General features: G+C 50.6%; 8 protein-coding genes across 8 annotated transcripts; 3 read left to right on the forward strand and 5 right to left on the reverse strand.

Moving 5' to 3' along the window:
• Positions 1–617: 617 nt before the first annotated feature.
• NUU61_004727 (uncharacterized protein) lies at positions 618–1,304 on the reverse strand (the record flags this gene model as incomplete). The annotated part of the gene is made up of 1 exon (XM_056655309.1): positions 618–1,304. The coding sequence occupies one exon, from the start codon at positions 1,302–1,304 to the stop codon at positions 618–620; it is 687 nt and encodes a 228-aa protein (XP_056510922.1).
• A 1,601-nt stretch (positions 1,305–2,905) lies between these two features.
• Positions 2,906–4,286, forward strand: NUU61_004728 (RMD1 family protein; the record flags this gene model as incomplete). The annotated part of the gene is made up of 2 exons (XM_056655310.1): positions 2,906–3,244; positions 3,306–4,286. 2 exons carry the CDS (start codon positions 2,906–2,908, stop codon positions 4,284–4,286), a joined length of 1,320 nt encoding a protein of 439 aa, XP_056510923.1.
• Positions 4,287–4,569: 283 nt separating this feature from the next.
• NUU61_004729 (T2 family ribonuclease) lies at positions 4,570–6,127 on the forward strand (the record flags this gene model as incomplete). Its single annotated transcript, XM_056655311.1, has 6 exons — positions 4,570–4,844; positions 4,905–5,199; positions 5,265–5,457; positions 5,515–5,754; positions 5,827–5,924; positions 5,981–6,127. The coding sequence occupies 6 exons, from the start codon at positions 4,570–4,572 to the stop codon at positions 6,125–6,127; spliced, it is 1,248 nt and encodes a 415-aa protein (XP_056510924.1).
• A 771-nt stretch (positions 6,128–6,898) lies between these two features.
• Positions 6,899–9,166, reverse strand: ace2 (putative C2H2 transcription factor (Swi5); the record flags this gene model as incomplete). Its single annotated transcript, XM_056655312.1, has 1 exon — positions 6,899–9,166. One exon carries the CDS (start codon positions 9,164–9,166, stop codon positions 6,899–6,901), a length of 2,268 nt encoding a protein of 755 aa, XP_056510925.1.
• Positions 9,167–10,601: 1,435 nt separating this feature from the next.
• On the forward strand, positions 10,602–10,816 carry NUU61_004731 (ubiquitin-ribosomal 40S subunit protein eS31 fusion protein; the record flags this gene model as incomplete). The annotated part of the gene is made up of 2 exons (XM_056655313.1): positions 10,602–10,664; positions 10,727–10,816. Coding segments are annotated over 2 exons (153 nt in total), but the record flags the coding sequence as incomplete, so codon positions are not given.
• A 238-nt stretch (positions 10,817–11,054) lies between these two features.
• On the reverse strand, positions 11,055–12,559 carry NUU61_004732 (glycoside hydrolase family 18 protein; the record flags this gene model as incomplete). Its single annotated transcript, XM_056655314.1, has 6 exons — positions 11,055–11,780; positions 11,836–11,885; positions 11,946–11,975; positions 12,031–12,284; positions 12,344–12,444; positions 12,530–12,559. The coding sequence occupies 6 exons, from the start codon at positions 12,557–12,559 to the stop codon at positions 11,055–11,057; spliced, it is 1,191 nt and encodes a 396-aa protein (XP_056510927.1).
• Positions 12,560–14,932: 2,373 nt separating this feature from the next.
• Positions 14,933–15,616, reverse strand: NUU61_004733 (uncharacterized protein; the record flags this gene model as incomplete). Its single annotated transcript, XM_056655315.1, has 3 exons — positions 14,933–15,218; positions 15,292–15,523; positions 15,604–15,616. 3 exons carry the CDS (start codon positions 15,614–15,616, stop codon positions 14,933–14,935), a joined length of 531 nt encoding a protein of 176 aa, XP_056510928.1.
• Positions 15,617–16,931: 1,315 nt separating this feature from the next.
• Positions 16,932–17,994, reverse strand: prs2 (proteasome core particle subunit alpha 1; the record flags this gene model as incomplete). Its single annotated transcript, XM_056655316.1, has 3 exons — positions 16,932–17,594; positions 17,658–17,911; positions 17,988–17,994. The coding sequence occupies 3 exons, from the start codon at positions 17,992–17,994 to the stop codon at positions 16,932–16,934; spliced, it is 924 nt and encodes a 307-aa protein (XP_056510929.1).
• Between the last annotated feature and the right edge of the window lie 379 nt (positions 17,995–18,373).

Raw genomic sequence — 18,373 nt, forward strand, 5'->3', positions numbered from 1 at the left:
CTTACATACCAAACGCAGTAGAAATAAGAAGTTATACCTTCCTTGTACTAACTCTTCCACACCTGATTCTCTAGAAGACCCTGCTAGTATATTTCACTGATTTTGGGGGGGATTTACAATCGATCCTTAAACAACCCTCGATCGATTACGAAGTAAACTTAACGTCAACATCACTATCTAACTGCTGTCCGCAATGCAACTGCATACATACTTCCTTGCTGGGGCTTTACAATGACACAACTCACTTTCCACTAATATTTAACCATTCTTTTAATTTAGTGACTGTCTGAATACCATAAATCATTTATATAGAAATGGTAGAGACAAGACGTAGGGCGAGGAAACAAAAGAACAGTAACTTCCTTGCGTTCAGCCCTGCATATCGAATCTCCTCCGCTCATCGTGTATGTTTTATGTTATATCCCTGACACCTAGGATCCTAAGCCACTTCATCATAGCTAATCTCCTAAATTGTCTTGACATAAACCGCGTTTCAAATCTCCCGAGAGGGGCATCTCTAAAATATCCCATCACCGAATAAACAAAAAAGTATATTGGCGAGGCCTCTCATCATTCATAATACAACCCTATACATCTACTTCTTCATCCTCAGCCGACTAGGGACCAGCATCATTCGTCTGGTTCAACCCAGTATTGTTCCATCCAGAGCTATCTGAGCCATCGCTGTTCGAGCCAGTCTGCTCCGAGCCCGTCTGGTTCAAACCAGCTAATTTAGGCATCCCTAAAGCATTTTCGTGTTGACGAAATGACTCGCCTAACTGGGGAACAAGCCATTGCCAGATCGATTGCTGCACGCCCCAAGGCAATTTATCCTTGGCCTGCCAGTAGTGCTCGACGAAGCTTCCCTCGCAGCTCTCATCCTGTCCATTACCCGGGAATCGATTGCCCTCCTTGCAGGTGATGACCTTGATGTCTTCAGGTCGGTTAAAGTCATGACGGATATAATCCGAGAATGCATCTTGTTCGTGTGACCACTCCTTCTTCCAGCGAGAACAGTCCTTATACCGGGTGCCGTCGGGGCAGGATTCCCAAGCCTCAAACATCTCCAAGGTGCGGCTGCTCGACTGAGCGATCATAAACCCCGTATTCAGCTCAATTTGTCCGTCTTCGTCGAGATGGACATTCCGGCTAGGGTCCTCCGCCAGCGCAATAAGGGTTTTGTCACTGATTTCCCAGTGGTTGAGGAGCCATTCAATCGGAAGATGCGAGTAGGTAAAAATGGCATCTGCGTCCATAAAGACGACAAACTGATAATCTTTGAGCGCGTCCTTCATGGCAGCCATTTTCAGCCAAGTACCGTGTCGATCGGGATTTCTAGTCTCCTGAACTAGTTTATAGTCGTAGCCATGTATTGTTGCTGGGAGCCTCCTCTTCCTCCCCCTCCTTAGGAGTACCCTTGGCCAGGGGCTCTAGGAATTCCTTATTCAACCAATTAAGGATCACCTACAGATCGTAGGCGTCCCTAACTATGCCCTCTATAACCTAAAGAATATCAGTATAAGTCAAAACAAGATACCGCGGAACGTACCGTGTCACACGACGCGTTGCGGGCGGAACACTGCCGACAGGTAACCGAAGCCGCCGTATCTAGTTTATATTCGACGACGAAGGGCGACTTGGAGTCGTACGCCTTGACCTTAGTCCGAAAGCACTTAATACACCATAGGAAGATAGGCGAAAGGGTAGTAGAACGCGCCGGTCGGTATGATAACCGACCCGAACGACGACGACAAGGTATAACGATTGTAACAGTCACGGAAAGAAGACGGGAAGCAGCAGGAGTAGTAAGAAACAAATAATAAAACGCGACGAGTATAGCGTAGGAGAAAAAAGAAGAAAAAGAAGAGAGTTGCTACTCGAAAATATAAACAAAGACTCGAATATATAATTCGATACGTCTTTGTTTGCTGGTCAACTATATAATCTCTTTATTGCCTCGACAGTAAGGCAAACGAAACCCCTACAAAAAGATACCGCGCCGACGCGCCTATATTATAGCAATAAAACAAACGCGTCAGTTAAGGCCACCTAACTTTGAGAGAGGGGATAATTGTAAAGGGTCTACTAAGATAGTGAGGTATAAGGTTATTCCTAACTAACGGAAGGGGTGAATCAGGTGATATCACATAATCCTAAGGGAAGTCAGAACTTATTGCTTGATCCACCCTACAGTGGAATGATCACGATATACAACAGAGACCTAGTCGTTTATATCATCGATGATACGTGGAGTTACGAAGATATTGTATAATAAATTGATACTCTCGTATCCAGCTAGCGAGCAAAGATTCAGTCTTGATAGCAAAAGATATACTGCTTTCCTTTACTCCTCTCTCTTGTTTTCTTTACCTGATCGACAGGCCTTATACCCTGCCAAGTATATTCTTTACACTATAGCGTTCTATTTTATAATCTAATTTACATAGTTTTAAATTATACTAATTATAGACAAAACTTATAAAATTAAGATATTAAATCTAGCGAATAACTACTTTTTCTTACAAACTATTAAGTATTTTATTAACAGAAGTAGTAGCTATTCTCAATAGATAACTATAAGAAATATCGAATTTACGCGTAAATTTAGTAATTTTTAGGGTTTTTTTGTATTTCGCTACTTTACATACCTTATTAAGGCGATCTTCAATATTTTCGTTGAATTTTAGTATACTAAGTATATAATAGAAGATAAATAAAGAAAAAAGTTGTCGTATCAGTAGGAATTTTCGTATCGGTGTGGAGAACCAACAGTTGAAAATGCTATAGGTCCAACTCGAGGGTCGGCTAAGCTGCCGGAGAAACATGTCTCCGAGCTTTGGCCCCCGTGTACCTGCAATAGACATGGTCATACTGGTCCCACAGGTCTCTTGTGACTCGCGCCATCATGTTCGCCCGGCCATATGTCTGCTCGACATGCAAGAGGCCAGCAACATTGAGGCTTCTCAAGCGACCACAGAATCAGCATCTCCACGCCTCGCCTCTGTTGGAGCTCCCCCGCCGGAAGGATTTCTTTTCGTCCAATGCCCACTTAAAGCAGAACTCGTCGACCAGAAGCGATGACTCGACAGAACATCTTCCGGAATCACAGAAACAGCGGCGGCGAGGTGGCAGGTCCCCAGCTGCACCCACGTCCTTGCGGCGTGTCGCGGTAGAGGCGCAAAGATCAAAGGATGGATTTCTTTCCAAAGCCCAGCTCAGGGAGCAGGGACTACATCAGACCAAGGTACAAATGACTGGGAAGGACTGGCAAAGACTCGTATGCTAATATCTGCTTCGCATCATAGACCATAACTGCCTACGCCGTGGCTGAGCAATTCAACATACGCAAAGTTCGGGACATCCTGCAGGAGAAAGGGTACGAGCCAGATCCCTTGGAAACGGGGCTATATCCACAGGTCGTCCATGTTCAAGTACCTATCGAGTCCATCCGACGAGTGGGGAATCCTTCAACCGCAGATTTATCTTCGAACGAAGTTGGCGACGTGTTTGTGTTTCCATCGGGCACCGTCGTGGCCTGGTCTCTTCCCGAAGGGTTCACATCTTTTCTGGCGACGAGAACTCTCCTCCCCGCAGCGGAGAATGCCCATTTAGAGGATCTGGAGACCGAAGATCTCGAGTTTGTCGAAGACCCTAAGCGGGACAACAGCATTATCAAGGGGGACACGATCATCCTGGGAACTAATACTGGCAGCCAGGGACTGGAGGCGCCGCTTGCGTTACAACAGTCTATTGATACGGTTTTGACCAAAGTGGCATTCTCGTCGGGGCTAGCTCGAAGCACCAAGCTGGCCGTCCTCGAAAGCCTCCTGTCGAACTATTTCGAGTCGACGCGGGCGATTCCGACGCTGTTATCACAAGGCTCGCGTCTTCCCTTCACGCGGGACTTTATTCTCCGTAAAACTGGGCAATTACTGAGTGTCCGCGCACAACTCAATCTCTACTCGGAGCTCACGGATTCTCTCCCCGACATCTTCTGGGACAGTCGGCATGAGCTTGGCCTGGAAGGATACTACGAACAAGTGGGGCGGGCGCTGGATGTAGGAATTCGCATTAAGCTCTTGAACGAAAAGATGGACTATGCACAGGAGATTGCCAGTGTGCTTCGGGAGCGTCTCAGCGAAACCCACGGACTGCGACTCGAGTGGATCATCATCCTGCTTATCGCTGTGGAGGTCGGCTTTGAGGTCCTGCGCCTGTGGAAGGAGAGAATCCATGAGCAAGAAGAGAAGGTTAAGGCAACCAAGGCTGCGACCACACGGACCTGAGGAATGCCCGGGAATCATGAGACCAGAGAATTGACAGATAGTTGAGAGTTGAGAGTTGATACCCCCCTGCGATCGACAAATGTGATCCCACGTCATGTGGGGCGTACCCGTGACCACAAGTAAACTCGTCCTCTTTCCTTCTCATCTTTTTTTTCTCTGATTCTTCAATCTCTGAAAATCTTCAATCATTATACTTGTTCCCCGTAGAAACCCTTTGGTTCGATACCACAGGGGTTTCTGGTTTGTGCTGGAGTCAGGCTTCGCTCGAGCTCCCGAGATAAGCATGTGGGGAGCTCAACAGTTCCTGGGAGTCCCTGGCCCCCAGGCGATTCTCAAGACGCTTGCGGGCTCCCTGGGGATTGCCTCGTTGCCCGATCACCCATCATCGCCCGGGAAATCGTCGACTTGTCCTCTGTCGGACATCAGCTGTCGGACCAAGTACCATGGCCAAGACACCTGCTGTTTCAACCACCCCGGCGGCCAGATGATGCAGACGCAGTTCTGGGACGTTGATCCAGTCCTGGGCCCGGATGATTCGTGGACCATCCACGGGCTGTGGTAAGATCTACATCAATTACAAAACGCTGCATTGAATCCGAGGGGTTAACACGTCGGCAGGCCCGATCACTGCGGTGGAGGATTTGACCAGTTCTGCGATTCCAATCGAAGATACAGCAACATCTCCCTAATTCTCGTGGACTCGGGTCGGGGTGACCTGCTCGACTACATGAGCGAGTACTGGAAGGATTTTCGTGGTGACGATCCAAACTTGTGGCAGCACGAGTGGAACAAGCATGGAACCTGTGTCAGCACACTGGAAACTCAGTGCTATGAAGATTATATACCGCAACAGGAAGTGGTGGACTACTTCGACAAGACCGTCGAGGTTTTCAAGACGGTGCCATCTTTCGAGGTGGGTGTCCAATACTAACAGCCCAACCTTCATCAAACAAAAGGACAGTTCTGACGATTGTTTAGTTCTTGGCCAATGCTGGTATTCTGCCGTCGAATAGTGAGACATACGCGCTCGCAGACATCGAGAAGGCACTTGAGAAAGAGCACCGTGCCCCCGTAACAGTCCGTTGTCGGCACCGAGCACTCAGCGAGATCTGGTATTATTTCAACGTCGCAGGGAGTCTCCAGACAGGGAAATTCATTGCCGCTGATCCAGGTTCGCCGTCCCGAAAAAGATTCTCTGAGCTAGATCGCGAAATTAACTGTGTCACAGATGGCCAAACCTCCAACTGCCCAGCGCACGGCATCCATTACCCGCCAAAACACTCGCAGGAGGAACCGACCAAGACCACGACCGATGGTTACCCAGAGCCCACATCAACCGGAATCCCATTCTTGGGTCGGGGCCACATGATGGTATCAACGCTCAACCAACGGCGAGGGTGCATCATCAGCCGTGGGACGTGGTATGCATCTGGGACATGCGCGACATTCCGGGCAGAAAAGATCTCAGGTTAGTTCCACCCCCACCAAATAGTGCGTTAATTGATTGGACTAACCACCCCGTTTCTTTTGTTACTCGCAGAGGAGACATTCTCCTTGAAATCGAGTAAAGGGCCGTGCAGCTTTGAGCGCGATGTGTTCAATTGCGGACCGCATATCAACACTCCCGGCGAGTTTACGGTATGCTCACTGACTCTCCTGCATCTTATTCACGGTGTGGCTGATCCGCTGTGCAGGTCCAAGACGGCAAGCTTTCCTACCGGGATGCCACAACGTTCTACGCCGACAAGGCGCCCAAGGGTTCCACGCAGAGCAATATCTACGCCACAAAGGGGGAACACCTGATTGGAATTGAGGTCACCTGGAAAGCGACCGAGGCGTGAATAGCTGAGGTATTGTGTTGATTCGTAGGGTGTTATTTGCTTGAAACATTCCATTCATAGATGCGCTGGGATGTAGAAGAGGTTCGACCGATTTGACTGTCAGAGGACTCGGGTTTTAGTCTATTAAATAGAGTGAACTACGGCAGAGCTACCGCGGGCGTTCGAAGGGATCCAAGCCAATAAAAACGCTGGAATAGACATCAAGATTGGAAGTGGATTGACTATGAATGTATGCTTGTTGAAACATGGGCAAAAATAGAAACAGTAAAAACATCTCACGTCAAAGGGGGGTGTTCGGAGCATCATAGAAAACAAATAAAATAACAGATTTTGGGGCAGGGATAGGAGCAATAGGGGTAAGGGGGGTGATACAACAAGAAACAGAAAGAAGAAAAAAGCAAGTCCCAGAACACCCCTGGAATCCCACAAAGCCGTATCAAATCCCCGTTGGTCGCCGCCAGAAAAGCCGATGCCATGTGCGCTGAAAAGTCAAGTCCCCGAATGTGCAGAGAAAGGAAGAAGTCATGGAACAAGCCGTCGTGGTTCGTTGCCGAAAGATCAGAAAGAACAACTCCGGAGGTGTGTGTCGTAGGTCATCAAAGTGTACAAGCTCGTCGCATATCGTCGCAATGTAGTCACGCCAGGAAGAAAAACAATGGCCACACCATCTATCAGTCATGCTTTTTTTTTGTGGAAAGAGATGAAAACGCCGTGTCATGAAGTCGGATGGAAGGGGGTTTGGAAGAAACCCCGAGATTAATGTTGGTACACTCATGGATCGATCAGGAATTCGTTGGAAAGGGTGTCGATCGGGTCGGCCAGAGGGTCTTCGCCGAGAGGCGGGAGACTAGGGAAGCTCTTCTCCGGATAGAACGATGAAGGAGTTTCGAACTCGGAGGTGTCCACATACTGATAGTTACCCGGAAGGAATGGCATGCCTTGGTTGGTCAGAGGCCCAAATGGGTCGTGCAGTTCTTCAGTGGAGTCCTGGGACATGAAGAAGTCGATCTCTGAGCCAACCGAAGACTCGGCCAGCGTGGGGGCAGTATGAGGAGACGACATGTCATGAGGCGAGAGGGCCTGGTCGCTGTAGAGACCTTCATGTGTGTAGCACTCGGGAACCATGTTTGGCTCGAACTGGGCAAGTGCACGCTCGTCTCGAGAGTCAGCCATCTGAGGCGATGGCATTGGCAGCATATCATCTTCAAACTGAGGCGTGAGCGAGGTGTAAGCCTGATTGGGCGAAGCAGGGTTGTCAATGCTGCATCCGGGAGAGGTAGGCGGCGTGAACGACAGGGTGGTAGATGGAGCATAGTTGGACGGGGCGTAGGTGGACGGAGCGTAGTTGGGCGAGGTGAACACAGGCGCCTCTTGGAAGGGATCCTCGGTCGTGATTGGAGTCTCCGACGCGATCTTTTCAGCCACGAGTTGACGAGTGCGATTTGCCTTGGTCTGACGAGCCTCCATGTTGGGGCGGTTCTTCTTCGGCGGGCGACCACGCTTGGTCGTCTTGGGAACAACGCCAGTGAAACCTCCAACGCACATATCGCGCTGGCGGTGTCGGGTCAGGGCATCCTGACGAGCGAAGCTGGAATTGCAGGCACAAGCAAAGGGCTTCTTTCCACTGTGAGTCTTAAGGTGGCGCTTGAGGTCATGGCCTCGAACGAAGCGCTTGTCGCAAACATCGCACTTGTACGGGCGGTCTCCCAGGTGGGTCTGAATGTGGGACTTGATGTTTTCCTTGCGACCAAACGGGGTATTGCACTTCTCATACAGACACACCCATGTGCCATCGGCATGGGGACCAGAAATGTACTTTGCAATCTCCTCAGGTGAAACACCGGTCTCTTGAACAGACGCCTTCACTCGAGCGTCGAGGTCGTCGTTATCGGCAGGTTCTGCTTGCGTCTCAATATTTGGTTTGATAGGAGATGAGACGGGAGAAACGGTTTTCTTTTGACGCTTGCCGGTCGAAGGCGTGGCAGGGTAATTGATCTTTTGTGGTGACACACCGTAAGACCCCGCAGAGGGCATGGCGGCGAGCTCAGTGAAATAGGCCGATGAGGAGTTGGAAGGCGAAGGAATCTGGTGCTTGAGATTTACAGGACTGACATTGGGCACTTCCTGGAGGGAGTTGGTTCGCTGCATGTCGACAGTGACAGGCGTGCGCGGGATCGAGAAGCTGTGGGATTTGGTGGGGGTGTGCTCATTGCTGAACATAGAATAATCAATGGATCTCTTCATGGGGGTAGCATCAGGGGTAATAAGGGAAGAATTGTCTAGAGAATTGGTTAGGGCACAAGCGACTTGGGTAACAGGTATCGTGGACTTACACGAAGTAGAATTGTGGGTCTGAGCCTTGTCAGAGCGAGACTCTGGTTGAACAGAGAGTGGGTGCATCGATCGAGTGTACCCCGATGCATGTTGCTTCTGGATTGCAGACATGTGGTTCTGAGGGAAGAGTTCCCAGTCCACTGTGTCAACGGGGTGTTGGCTCTGGTTGGCGAACACCTGCGGGTTGCGCTGGCCCTGTTCTTGTTGCATTCGGTACAGGGCCTGCTTCAGAGCCGCAGTGTCAGAGTCTTGGCTCGACGATCGTGAGAGAGCCGTAGCGATTGAGGAGGTGGGAGAAGACATGTCACCAGCCTGGACGTTGATCGCTTGCAATTGCTCCTGGTTGAAGGACCCCATGGATGCTGCCGACTGGAAGGAATAAGCCTGTTGAGTTGGCAGATCTGAGGTGAAAGGCCGGTCGACCTGGTTGGAGTAAGATGGATACTGCTGGGCAGCGTTGCTGTGACGTGAGTGACCTGATTTTTCGTTGAAGAAGTCTCGGAGCTGCGAAACCGTCGTGGGCGTGTTGCGTCGGGCGGCGGTCATCTGGGGACTCAAGGAAGCAAAGTCCACTGTCTGACCGCGCCGATGTCCGCGGGGTTGCGGGATGTTGGCCATGACTGTCGGGGCAGCCTCGAACGGAGCTGGAGTGGAAATTTGACGGCGGTGGCCGTGACCCAGCGAGTTCGTGGCGGCGGAGATCATGGCTACGCAGCCAATTGACGATTATCCTGCAGCGGTGTCAGTCGGTGATCGAGACCAACGCGCTGAAAAACGAGAAACGAGAAAGAGAAAGTGAGAGAAGGAAAGAAAGAAAAGAAAGGTGAGAAAGTTAGCGCCTCAAGTCACCGGTAGGTCCTTGGACGGAAAAGGCTGGGACGTGAATACGCGACGCGTCTAGAAAAAAAAAGCGCGCAAACAGTTCAAGAACAGAAGAACTGAAGCAGAAATTTAGAAAGTGGAAGAGTCTCGCGAAAGCAAGATGGATGAAGAGGCTGGGCCTTGAAGTTGGAGCATTGAAGATCTATCTATTGAACCGCGCCTATCAACAATGGAGATGTTGGCATGGCAACGGGCCTACTGGGGGAGTCTGGGAAACAGGTGACGAACGCGGGCCCACATCTGCCCACTCTTGGACTCTTCTTCTATTTCTCGACTCCGATCGAGGCCTTGCGGGAGTAATGGAGGTTTTTTTTTTTATTGTTCTCTGCAAGGGCGTGTACAATGGTGGTCTGCGAGGAGTGTCGCCGCTGCTCCTGTGTCGCGTACTGGACGTACTGGACGTTCCCTCCTAGCGTGTCACCATGGTGATCACCCTTGACAGTCAATCAATAGCAAATAATTGATCTGCTCGATCTGCTATCGGCGGCTCTGGTTTCCATGGTGTCGCGGTGGCGATGTCATAGAGTGCCTGAGGCCAAGCTCTACGGTGTTGCCCTAATCCGGGCCATCTTTATTCCGGCAAATCTCGCTAGACCCAATAAAAATATCATGTGATTTCCACAGACCATTTCGCCATGTGACTGAGGACCAATCATGTGACCGCACAACGATTTTAATCTCCAGCCGAACCCGTCCACGGCGAATTTCTTTCATCTTGCAAGGTTGAGGAAGACAAGTCTTGTCGAGGTGAGTTATATTCTTCCCTTGGCTCGAGTGCTCAGAACACAATGCGACCTTCAGCATTGTGTCTGGCGCACACTGCCCTCGCCGGCGCAACTTGCGGGCATTTGACTGACCACCCACCAGGCCTTCATCAAGATGCAAATCTTCGTCAAGACCCTGACGGGGAAGACTATCACCCTTGAGGTGGAGTCTTCGGACACCATTGACAATGTCAAGTCTAAGATCCAGGGTAAGTTTTGTCGCCCACACGAAAACTTTTTTTTTTTTTTCATGGATGCCCTGACACCCCGCACCAGACAAGGAGGGCATCCCCCCCGACCAGCAGCGCCTGATCTTCGCCGGTAAGCAGCTGGAGGACGGCCGCACTCTGTCGGACTACAACATCCAGAAGGAGTCGACCCTGCACCTCGTGCTGCGCCTGCGTGGTGGTGGCAAGAAGCGCAAGAAGAAGGTGTACACCACCCCCAAGAAGATCAAGCACAAGCGCAAGAAGACCAAGCTCGCCGTCCTCAAGTACTACAAGGTGGACGGCGACGGCAAGATCGAGCGCCTCCGCCGCGAGTGCCCTGCTCCGGAGGTATGTCATCACCATATCACATTGGCTCAACAAAGAGAATTGCGTTGACTAACTTCATCTAGTGCGGTGCCGGTGTCTTCATGGCCGCCATGCACAACCGCCAGTACTGCGGCAAGTGCCACCTCACCTACGTCTTCGACGAGTCCAAATAAACGGGCCACGTTGGGCCGGATGTTCTGTGACGGAGTTCTGGTCTAGTCCCGCTGGACCAGATCATTTAGTGATAGGATATCATGGTTGATGTTACGGTTGATGGGGCATGTGGGTGGAACCATTTCTGGTAGAAGCCCCGCAGAACTGTCGGATAAAAAAAAATTACAAAAACTTGGGCATCTGCCATTGCTTGCCATAAACTAGACTGGTAGTAGTACTACACTCACCTGTCAGTCACTACTGACCCGGGAAGCCCGCCCGCAAGTTATCATACTTGCTCTCCGGGTAATTGACGGCGTTAGCCGTCTGATCCAAAGCACCCTCGCCGCCAACGGCCTCCACAAAATTGCCAATCAAACTCCCGTCAGACGGATTGCCCGCCCGACCACCCTTGTCACCACTGGTCTCCCACCACATGCCCCCACCGAGCTGGCGCTGCTGAATAAAACTCGCCTTCATTCGGACAATGGGGACAGAGTCGTAGGAGACCATTGTGCGAGCACCACTATCATAGCTCCAGGACGCGGTAGCCTCAGAATCGGTATACTCGCCGGCACCGGGGCGCGGCAACGCCTTGTAGTCCCAGACGCCATTCTCCCAGCTACCGGGACCAACGCCGGAGAACGGCGTGCCGGGCCCGTTGGTGTTGGTGAAGGCGCGGCCGTACAGCGGCATGCCGACAACCATCTTGGACGCGGGCACGCCGCCGACGTTGATGTAGTGATTCAGGGCGGCGACAGTCGAGTAGGGCGTCGAGGAGGGGTTGGCATGCGACGGGTAGATATTCGATTGGTGGCCTGCCGTGCTGTCCCAGCTGCCGGCGTAGTCGTACGACATCAGGTTGTAGAAGTCCAGCAGCGGCGTCATCTCGGAGAGCTTGAGTTTCTCAAAGTTGCTGGGTCCGGCAGGACACGCGATGGTCAGGTAGAAATGGCGGTCGGGACCTGCGGCTCGATCGAGGGACTGTCAACGTGGTCAGTTTTTGCAGAGCCTATGAAATTATTACAAAAATACATACTTCGCGGCAGTGTCGGAGCAAAGCAACCAGGTTCTCGGCCTCGTGTTCATCTGGACATTGGTTTAGTTGTCACCCCAGCGGTGCTACGAGTCCTGTCAAGGTGATGTTACCTTTGGGGTACTCCCAATCAATATCAATTCCTGTTGATGTCAGTCAATTGCAAAGGAAAACAAAAGAGATAACATATAAACACACCATCAAGTCCCAAATCAAGCACCAGCCGCGTCGCCGAGTCTGCAAATCGCGCCCGACCCTGGTCCGTACTAGCCGGCTGCGCAAAGTTGCCCGAGTAGGTCCAACCGCCGATAGACAGCAGGACCTTCAGCTTGCGGTTGCGCTTCTTGAGCAGGAAGAGCTGCTTGATACAGCCATAGACATTGGTGCCGACATCATTCCACGAGTCGCCATTGTAGTGCTTCTCGATATCGGACCAGGTATCGGTCAAGTACCTGGAGTTCACATTAGAGAAATACGATAAGGGAGATGCAAACAATGGAGGAGGGCATACACTTCTCCACTTTCTGGGCGAACATTGCCAAATGCATACAGCACATGGGTGAGCTTCTCGGCGGGCAGGTCTTGCGGGTTGTAGTTGCGGCCGTAGATTGCCTGGACGAGACATGAGTATTGTGGCAAGCCGCATAAAAAGAGGGTCGAGAATGAAATCCCTAGAAAGAAAAAATGACAGCCATACCCAATTGACAAAATAGGCGACGGTCTTCATTCCGGACGAAGGTGGTGCAGGCTGAGGACGCGAATAGTAAGACGAGGGCAACAATACAGCCACCAGCAAGACCACAGCAGCAAATGAGACGATTAGGCTCAGTCGAAAAGCCACAGTTGTGAAATGATCTCAGCAGGTAATTACACGCGGATATAGGGCTGTCGATGATATGACAATGGGGAAGATTCGGATCGCGGGGTACTTAATGTCGCAGCCTAATTGTTAAGGGGCCTTTGTACCGTTGACATCAAATCTGCAGTATAGCGGGGGTGGCTTACGCGTGGCTCAACAAAACAACAAATAAGACTGGGATAAAGCACAATGAATAGCAGGCAGCAGTGAATAATAAGCAGTGAGCAATAATAAATAATCAATTGCAAATAACAACCCACTGACGCCGCTACCAAGGCCCCGGGAAGCGAGCTTTATAGATGGCGATCGCACAAAGTCCACGACAGATGCAGCGTGACCTCTCCACCTGCGCAGGGTCTCGGTGTAACCTGAGATATCAGTCATGCTGCCTCGATGAAAGAGACAAGTTGGTGTCTTTTTCTCACCAGGTGGTTTGCAAGTTCAGGCCCAGGGTAAGACAGGATCGGTGTGTTTAAGGGGATTTGGAATTCTGCGGTCATGGGGGAGTCGGATGTTGAAGGGATATTTCTTGACTACTTTAAGCTCATTTCACAGTTGATTTAATTGGTGTTGTTGTCAGGCGGCAGAGTTTATCCTGACCATAAAAGCCAACCCCCGAGTCTGACCCATTGTACTTCACTGTAAGGGCAAATGACCCTTTTTACGAATGGAGGAAATGGAATTAGGTCTATCGAGGCCACGGGGAGGATCAAGAGATCACATTCAATGCACTCGGGCTATACCGACGGGTGAAGTATACAGGTGGCTGAGGTAGAAACTCGCCAGGTTATAGATTCGAGGGAAGAAGTGGACAAAGTGAGATATATGTATGGCTCAATATCCATACGTTTTTTTCTATCAGTAACCAGATACTAGAATGGGTTCTTTACTTATAAGTCGAGTATAAGTAAAGATATACTAGCAATTATGGTCTAGTGGTTTTCTCGGAGTGTAAACCGGAAATACCGAATTCTATATAATGAAACCTGGGCTATTATGGTTATACCACAATCTATATAACAATCCATAGGGTCAAAAACAGACTATGCAGTCATTGCACAGGGAAGAACCCAGCTGATCGGTTCGGGTCAACGCGCGGGAGACAGTCAACACATGGCACATCCGTTGGGAAAAGAAATGAGAACAAAAGAAGACCCACAACCTGGTCCGATCGTAAATACTATCAACCCTTCAGCTAGTTTCACCTGCAAATTGAGGCGACACTATTACTATTACCAAGATCTTCGCCACCGAAGACACCAAACAACAAATATAAAAAAGTTCTGCACAAATCCACAAATCCCAGCAAAAGCAGAATGTGACAGACACAGAAAATCAAGACAACCATCACCAGCTGAACTCAAGCCGACCCATGCGTATCCGCCACGCCGATTGGCATAACGCTCACCCGACTAACGTCTTAGCCCCGGGACCCACCGTACACGGGCCATCGTTCATGCTGATCTTTTTCTTCTTCTTCTTTTCTTTCTTATTATTTGCTTGGTTATCCGTAGTGCTGGGTTGTGGGCCCTCTTTCTGTTTTTGGACCCCATTGAACCATGGACTATATACCGCAACGGGCGAAGGATCTTTTGGGACCCGACCCTGCCGTGTGCATAATCCTTCAGCTGGCAAGTCTGCCTCGGAACCCAGGTGTCTGGTTCCGGGCCCGAGTGAATTGCCCAATGACATGGACAAAGCGAGGGTTTTCATGAGCGCATACGCAAGGCTATATAGTTGGGGGGGTGTGGTGGACACGTATGAAGCCCGACGGGTCAGGCTACTGTGGGGTTAGGGTTATCTATCTTAATTTCTTAGCATGTTCGTGCCTTACATGTTATGAGTATCGTTTACTCACTTACTCATAATTTTTTTTATTTACTTATTTATTCATTCTAGAGGCAGTATTCATCTCACTATTTACCAGAATCCATTGCCTGCCCAGCAGGTCTGTATTGAAGTATATGAAATATGAAACAATCGCTAGTCTACCCACACACCAAGGGAATCAACGCACAACCAATCCATGCCATTTTTTCATCCTTTGTTTTTATAAGCCAATCAAGCGACCCGCGCTTGAATCCAGATCATCCCGTGGCCCCCTCTCTATTAGTGCAAGCATGCAATTCCCTCCCGAAAATGCCCATTCCGAGTGTGGAGACTCGAAAGATATGAAAATGAAAAATGAAAACAAAAATGAAACGAAATAATGAAACAGCCATTCTTCGTATCGTAACATCATTACCGGCCCTGAATCCAGCGCCGGATCGTATCGAGAGACGGGTCATCGTCGAGCCAGTGACCTGCCCGCAGGTCGGCGGCTCGCAGGTCAGCGACGACATGCTGGTCGGTGATGTGCGCCAATTCCTGTTGCAGCGAGGTGCTAGCGCCCTTCATGGCGGCGTGGCGTGTCGAGGACGGGCCGTTCAAGATCGTGGCGCGCGTCATCGTCCATCGTCGGGCGGCGGCGGCGCGAAGGTAGATTTTATGTGCTTGGAAGCGGCGGGCGCTGCTATCGAGAATAACACTGTATACAACGGAATGTGTTAGCCTGGCCAATACCCCTTTGAAAAGAAGAAGAAGAAAAAGAAGAACTATACCGTTGTAACTCGGCCTTCTCCGTCTCGGCATTGCCCTGGCCAGACACCGGGCTGGGGTGATAGTTGGCAGACATTAAGCCCTGGGCCGCAGCCAGACACTCGCGGAGCACGACGAAGCCTTCGTCCCAGTAGTCTTCGGGGGCGGCGTCGACGTTTTGTTGAGAGATGTGGAGCAAGAGCGTGCGGTAGTCGTTGATGATTTCGGCCAGACGCACAGCGCGGGCCTGGTTGACTGCAAGTCCGGACCCAATTGGCAATCAGCATGATTTTTGGTATTTTTCATAGAGATGGTTCGAGGTTCGAAGTGCTTACGTCCATCGGCCATGGTAGTCGATTAGGGCGGAGGAGGTGGGGGGGGGAGGTATTATTGTAAAACAACACAATAAGAAGAAAGCCAATTGGTATAAAAGGAAAGAAAAGAAAGAAAGAATAAGGAGAGGAAAGGCACGAAGAAAAGTCGAGGTGCCAAAAGGAAGAGCAAAGGAACTGCTGTTCCCATGGAAGTATAGACCAGAATGGGGACCCAACAAGGCGCGAGCAAGAGTCTTTATACATTAGGTAGAAAAAAACAGAATAAAAAAAAAAAAAAAAAAAAAAAAACCAAGGGTCTAGTCTCCTCATTACCCCATACATGACAGCCGACTATCCATGACAGCGGACCCGGACGTCAGGGAGGATCATCGGGGCGTGGGCGAGCTACACCCAATCGACAGGACAAGAAACGACCTCAGGAACCAGCACAACCAGCTGGGCTGCAATGCGAGAGAGTGGGCCACACAGACACACACGATAGCTCCCGAGAAACCGTCAACGGCAGAGCCGGGAACCCCCTGTGAACAGGGTCAGTGGGGGAGAGTGGGCTGTATAGGAGATTCAGACTAGGAAAGACGATTGTGTATCTGAAAAATGGGGCCCGAGCAGGAATGGTACAGTGGAGACAACTTCTCGAGATTAGGTTCCTCCACCGATTTGATCCTCTTTTTTTGCTTTTTTGTCAGGAGAAGATATGCTCCTGGTGGTCATCATTGGAGGGCTGCGGCCAAATCCGAGTGGAGAAGTGAGGATTTTGACAAGGATGCATGGCTCGTGGGGTTCTCGAATCAAATTTCTATCGAGACGTCCCTGGGCACACCGGGAGATGTGGTTGTGGGAATATCAAGAAGGAAGATGTGTTCTTCAGCCCCAAACGATAGCGAAATCGTGTTCAGCTCCAGCCACATTGGATGGGCTTGCTTTTGCTGGCATGTTTTTCTTTTGTTTGATTTTCTATTTTCTGCTTGGATAGTCCATTTTCCTGTCGCTGAGCCACTTGTGGCGCTCCCCCGAACAGCTGAAGAAACGCAGTACATCCTCCTTGCTGGTCGTCGACACGAACCAGTGTGATCCATCGCATTCCAAGTGACAGCTGGAAGTCGGTGGCGAATATTTGGACAGCCGACAGGATCAAGCTAGTCGACTACGAGGGAATAGATGCACCCGCCAGTGTCAACTTGCAGGGGCAGCAACACTACCGAGAACAGGAGAACCTTGCAGAGAAAACAGAAATAGCAAAACAAAAGAAAAAAAGAAAAAAAAAAATAGGTGTCATTCATGGATCGTCGGTTTCAACATCCGGACCCCAACATCCCTGGTCTATTGCCTCAGTCCTTCTCGGCGATGGCCTGCAGCCGTTCGTCAATCTCCTCCTCAGTAAGCGCCCGGAACCCTGTACTCGTTCCCTCCTTGCCGTCCGGCTGCGGCCCGCCCACGATCCCGATCTCTAGTTCGTGCTTCTTGAAGTCGACGCTCAGCACATTGCTCAGCGCGGTAATGCCCAGCTCCACAACCTCGTCCCAGCTCCCCTCGGCGGCATCCTTGTTCTTCAGCTTCTTCTCCAAGTAATTCAATGCCTCCTGTTGCTTGGGGCCCGACGCCGTCGCCTTGTACCCGACATAGTAGCCGGCCGGATCACACTTGTAGAGTTGCGGGCCGTTCTCGTCATCGACCGAGATCAACGTCATGGCCACGCCGAGTGGTCGCATGTAGGCCTGAGAAAACATAAAGTCAGAAATGTCGCTGTTCATTACAAAGACTAGAGATGGAGAACGCACTCGTTGTGTGTAGACCTGGTTGATATTGGCCAGACGCTTGGCCAGAACATCGCACGGCATCTCATATCCGAACTTGTACCGGAATTCGGCGGCCTCACCACGAGCCCGGTCGACCGAGGCCCGGGCATCAGCTATCGAGCCGGTCATGACACAGCCCACAGAGGGCGAGAGCCTGAAGACATGTGAAACGGAGGATGCGTCGATCAATTTGTCCTGGAGAGCGAGCACCGATCAGAAGAAGCACGATAAAAGAGGATTCAGGCGGGGTTCGCTTACGGCAACTTTCTTCTGAGAGAGCACCACCGCGCAGTTCTTGCCCCTCACGCCGATGGAGGTGATGTTGGCCGAGGTGATCGCCTTGAATGCATATTCTGGGAGCGCAGAGGGGTCAGCGGTCATGGTGACGGCACACCCTGCTGGACGGTCGAACACAGAACGAAACGAGGCCAGAGCAGGAGAGGATTGGAAGTACATACCGACTTGGTACAATCGACCCTGGTCGGAGAAGATGGTAATATGACGGTCGTAGCCTGGTGAGTCGGAAGAGGGTCAGTCGGGGATGAAGTCATGGGAGCGACTCCGGCATCGGGGATCAGGGATAGATACCAGACATGATGGCAGGATCTGCTTATGAGCAAAATCACCAGAAAGAAGAAAAGATAGAAAGGAGATTCGGGCGGGTGGGAATTGGATGGAGGATTGGCACGCGTCAGTCCAGAGCTGCCTGCGCAGCTCCAGCTTGAGTGAGCTCTCACCGCCTTCATCTATGCCTCTACGCAATACTTCAAATGCTGAATTGGTGCTTTTCAATAAAAGATTCCAGTTTCTACATTATTTTAAATTTGAATTTCATTCCGATCAGCCCCTTTCAAAGCACCCTGGACCATACTCTGCTCCGACGGAGGCATAATTGCCAGATCCCGGGCACAATGAACTTTCTGTGCTGTAGAATCCGGGATGAAGGTAATGTAACTCGAGGGATTGGTGCGACC

This window comes from Penicillium alfredii, assembly GCF_028826965.1.
Source record: "Penicillium alfredii strain IBT 34128 chromosome Unknown utg000007l_segment0_segment0, whole genome shotgun sequence".
In the NCBI taxonomy this organism is placed as follows: domain Eukaryota; kingdom Fungi; phylum Ascomycota; class Eurotiomycetes; order Eurotiales; family Aspergillaceae; genus Penicillium; species Penicillium alfredii.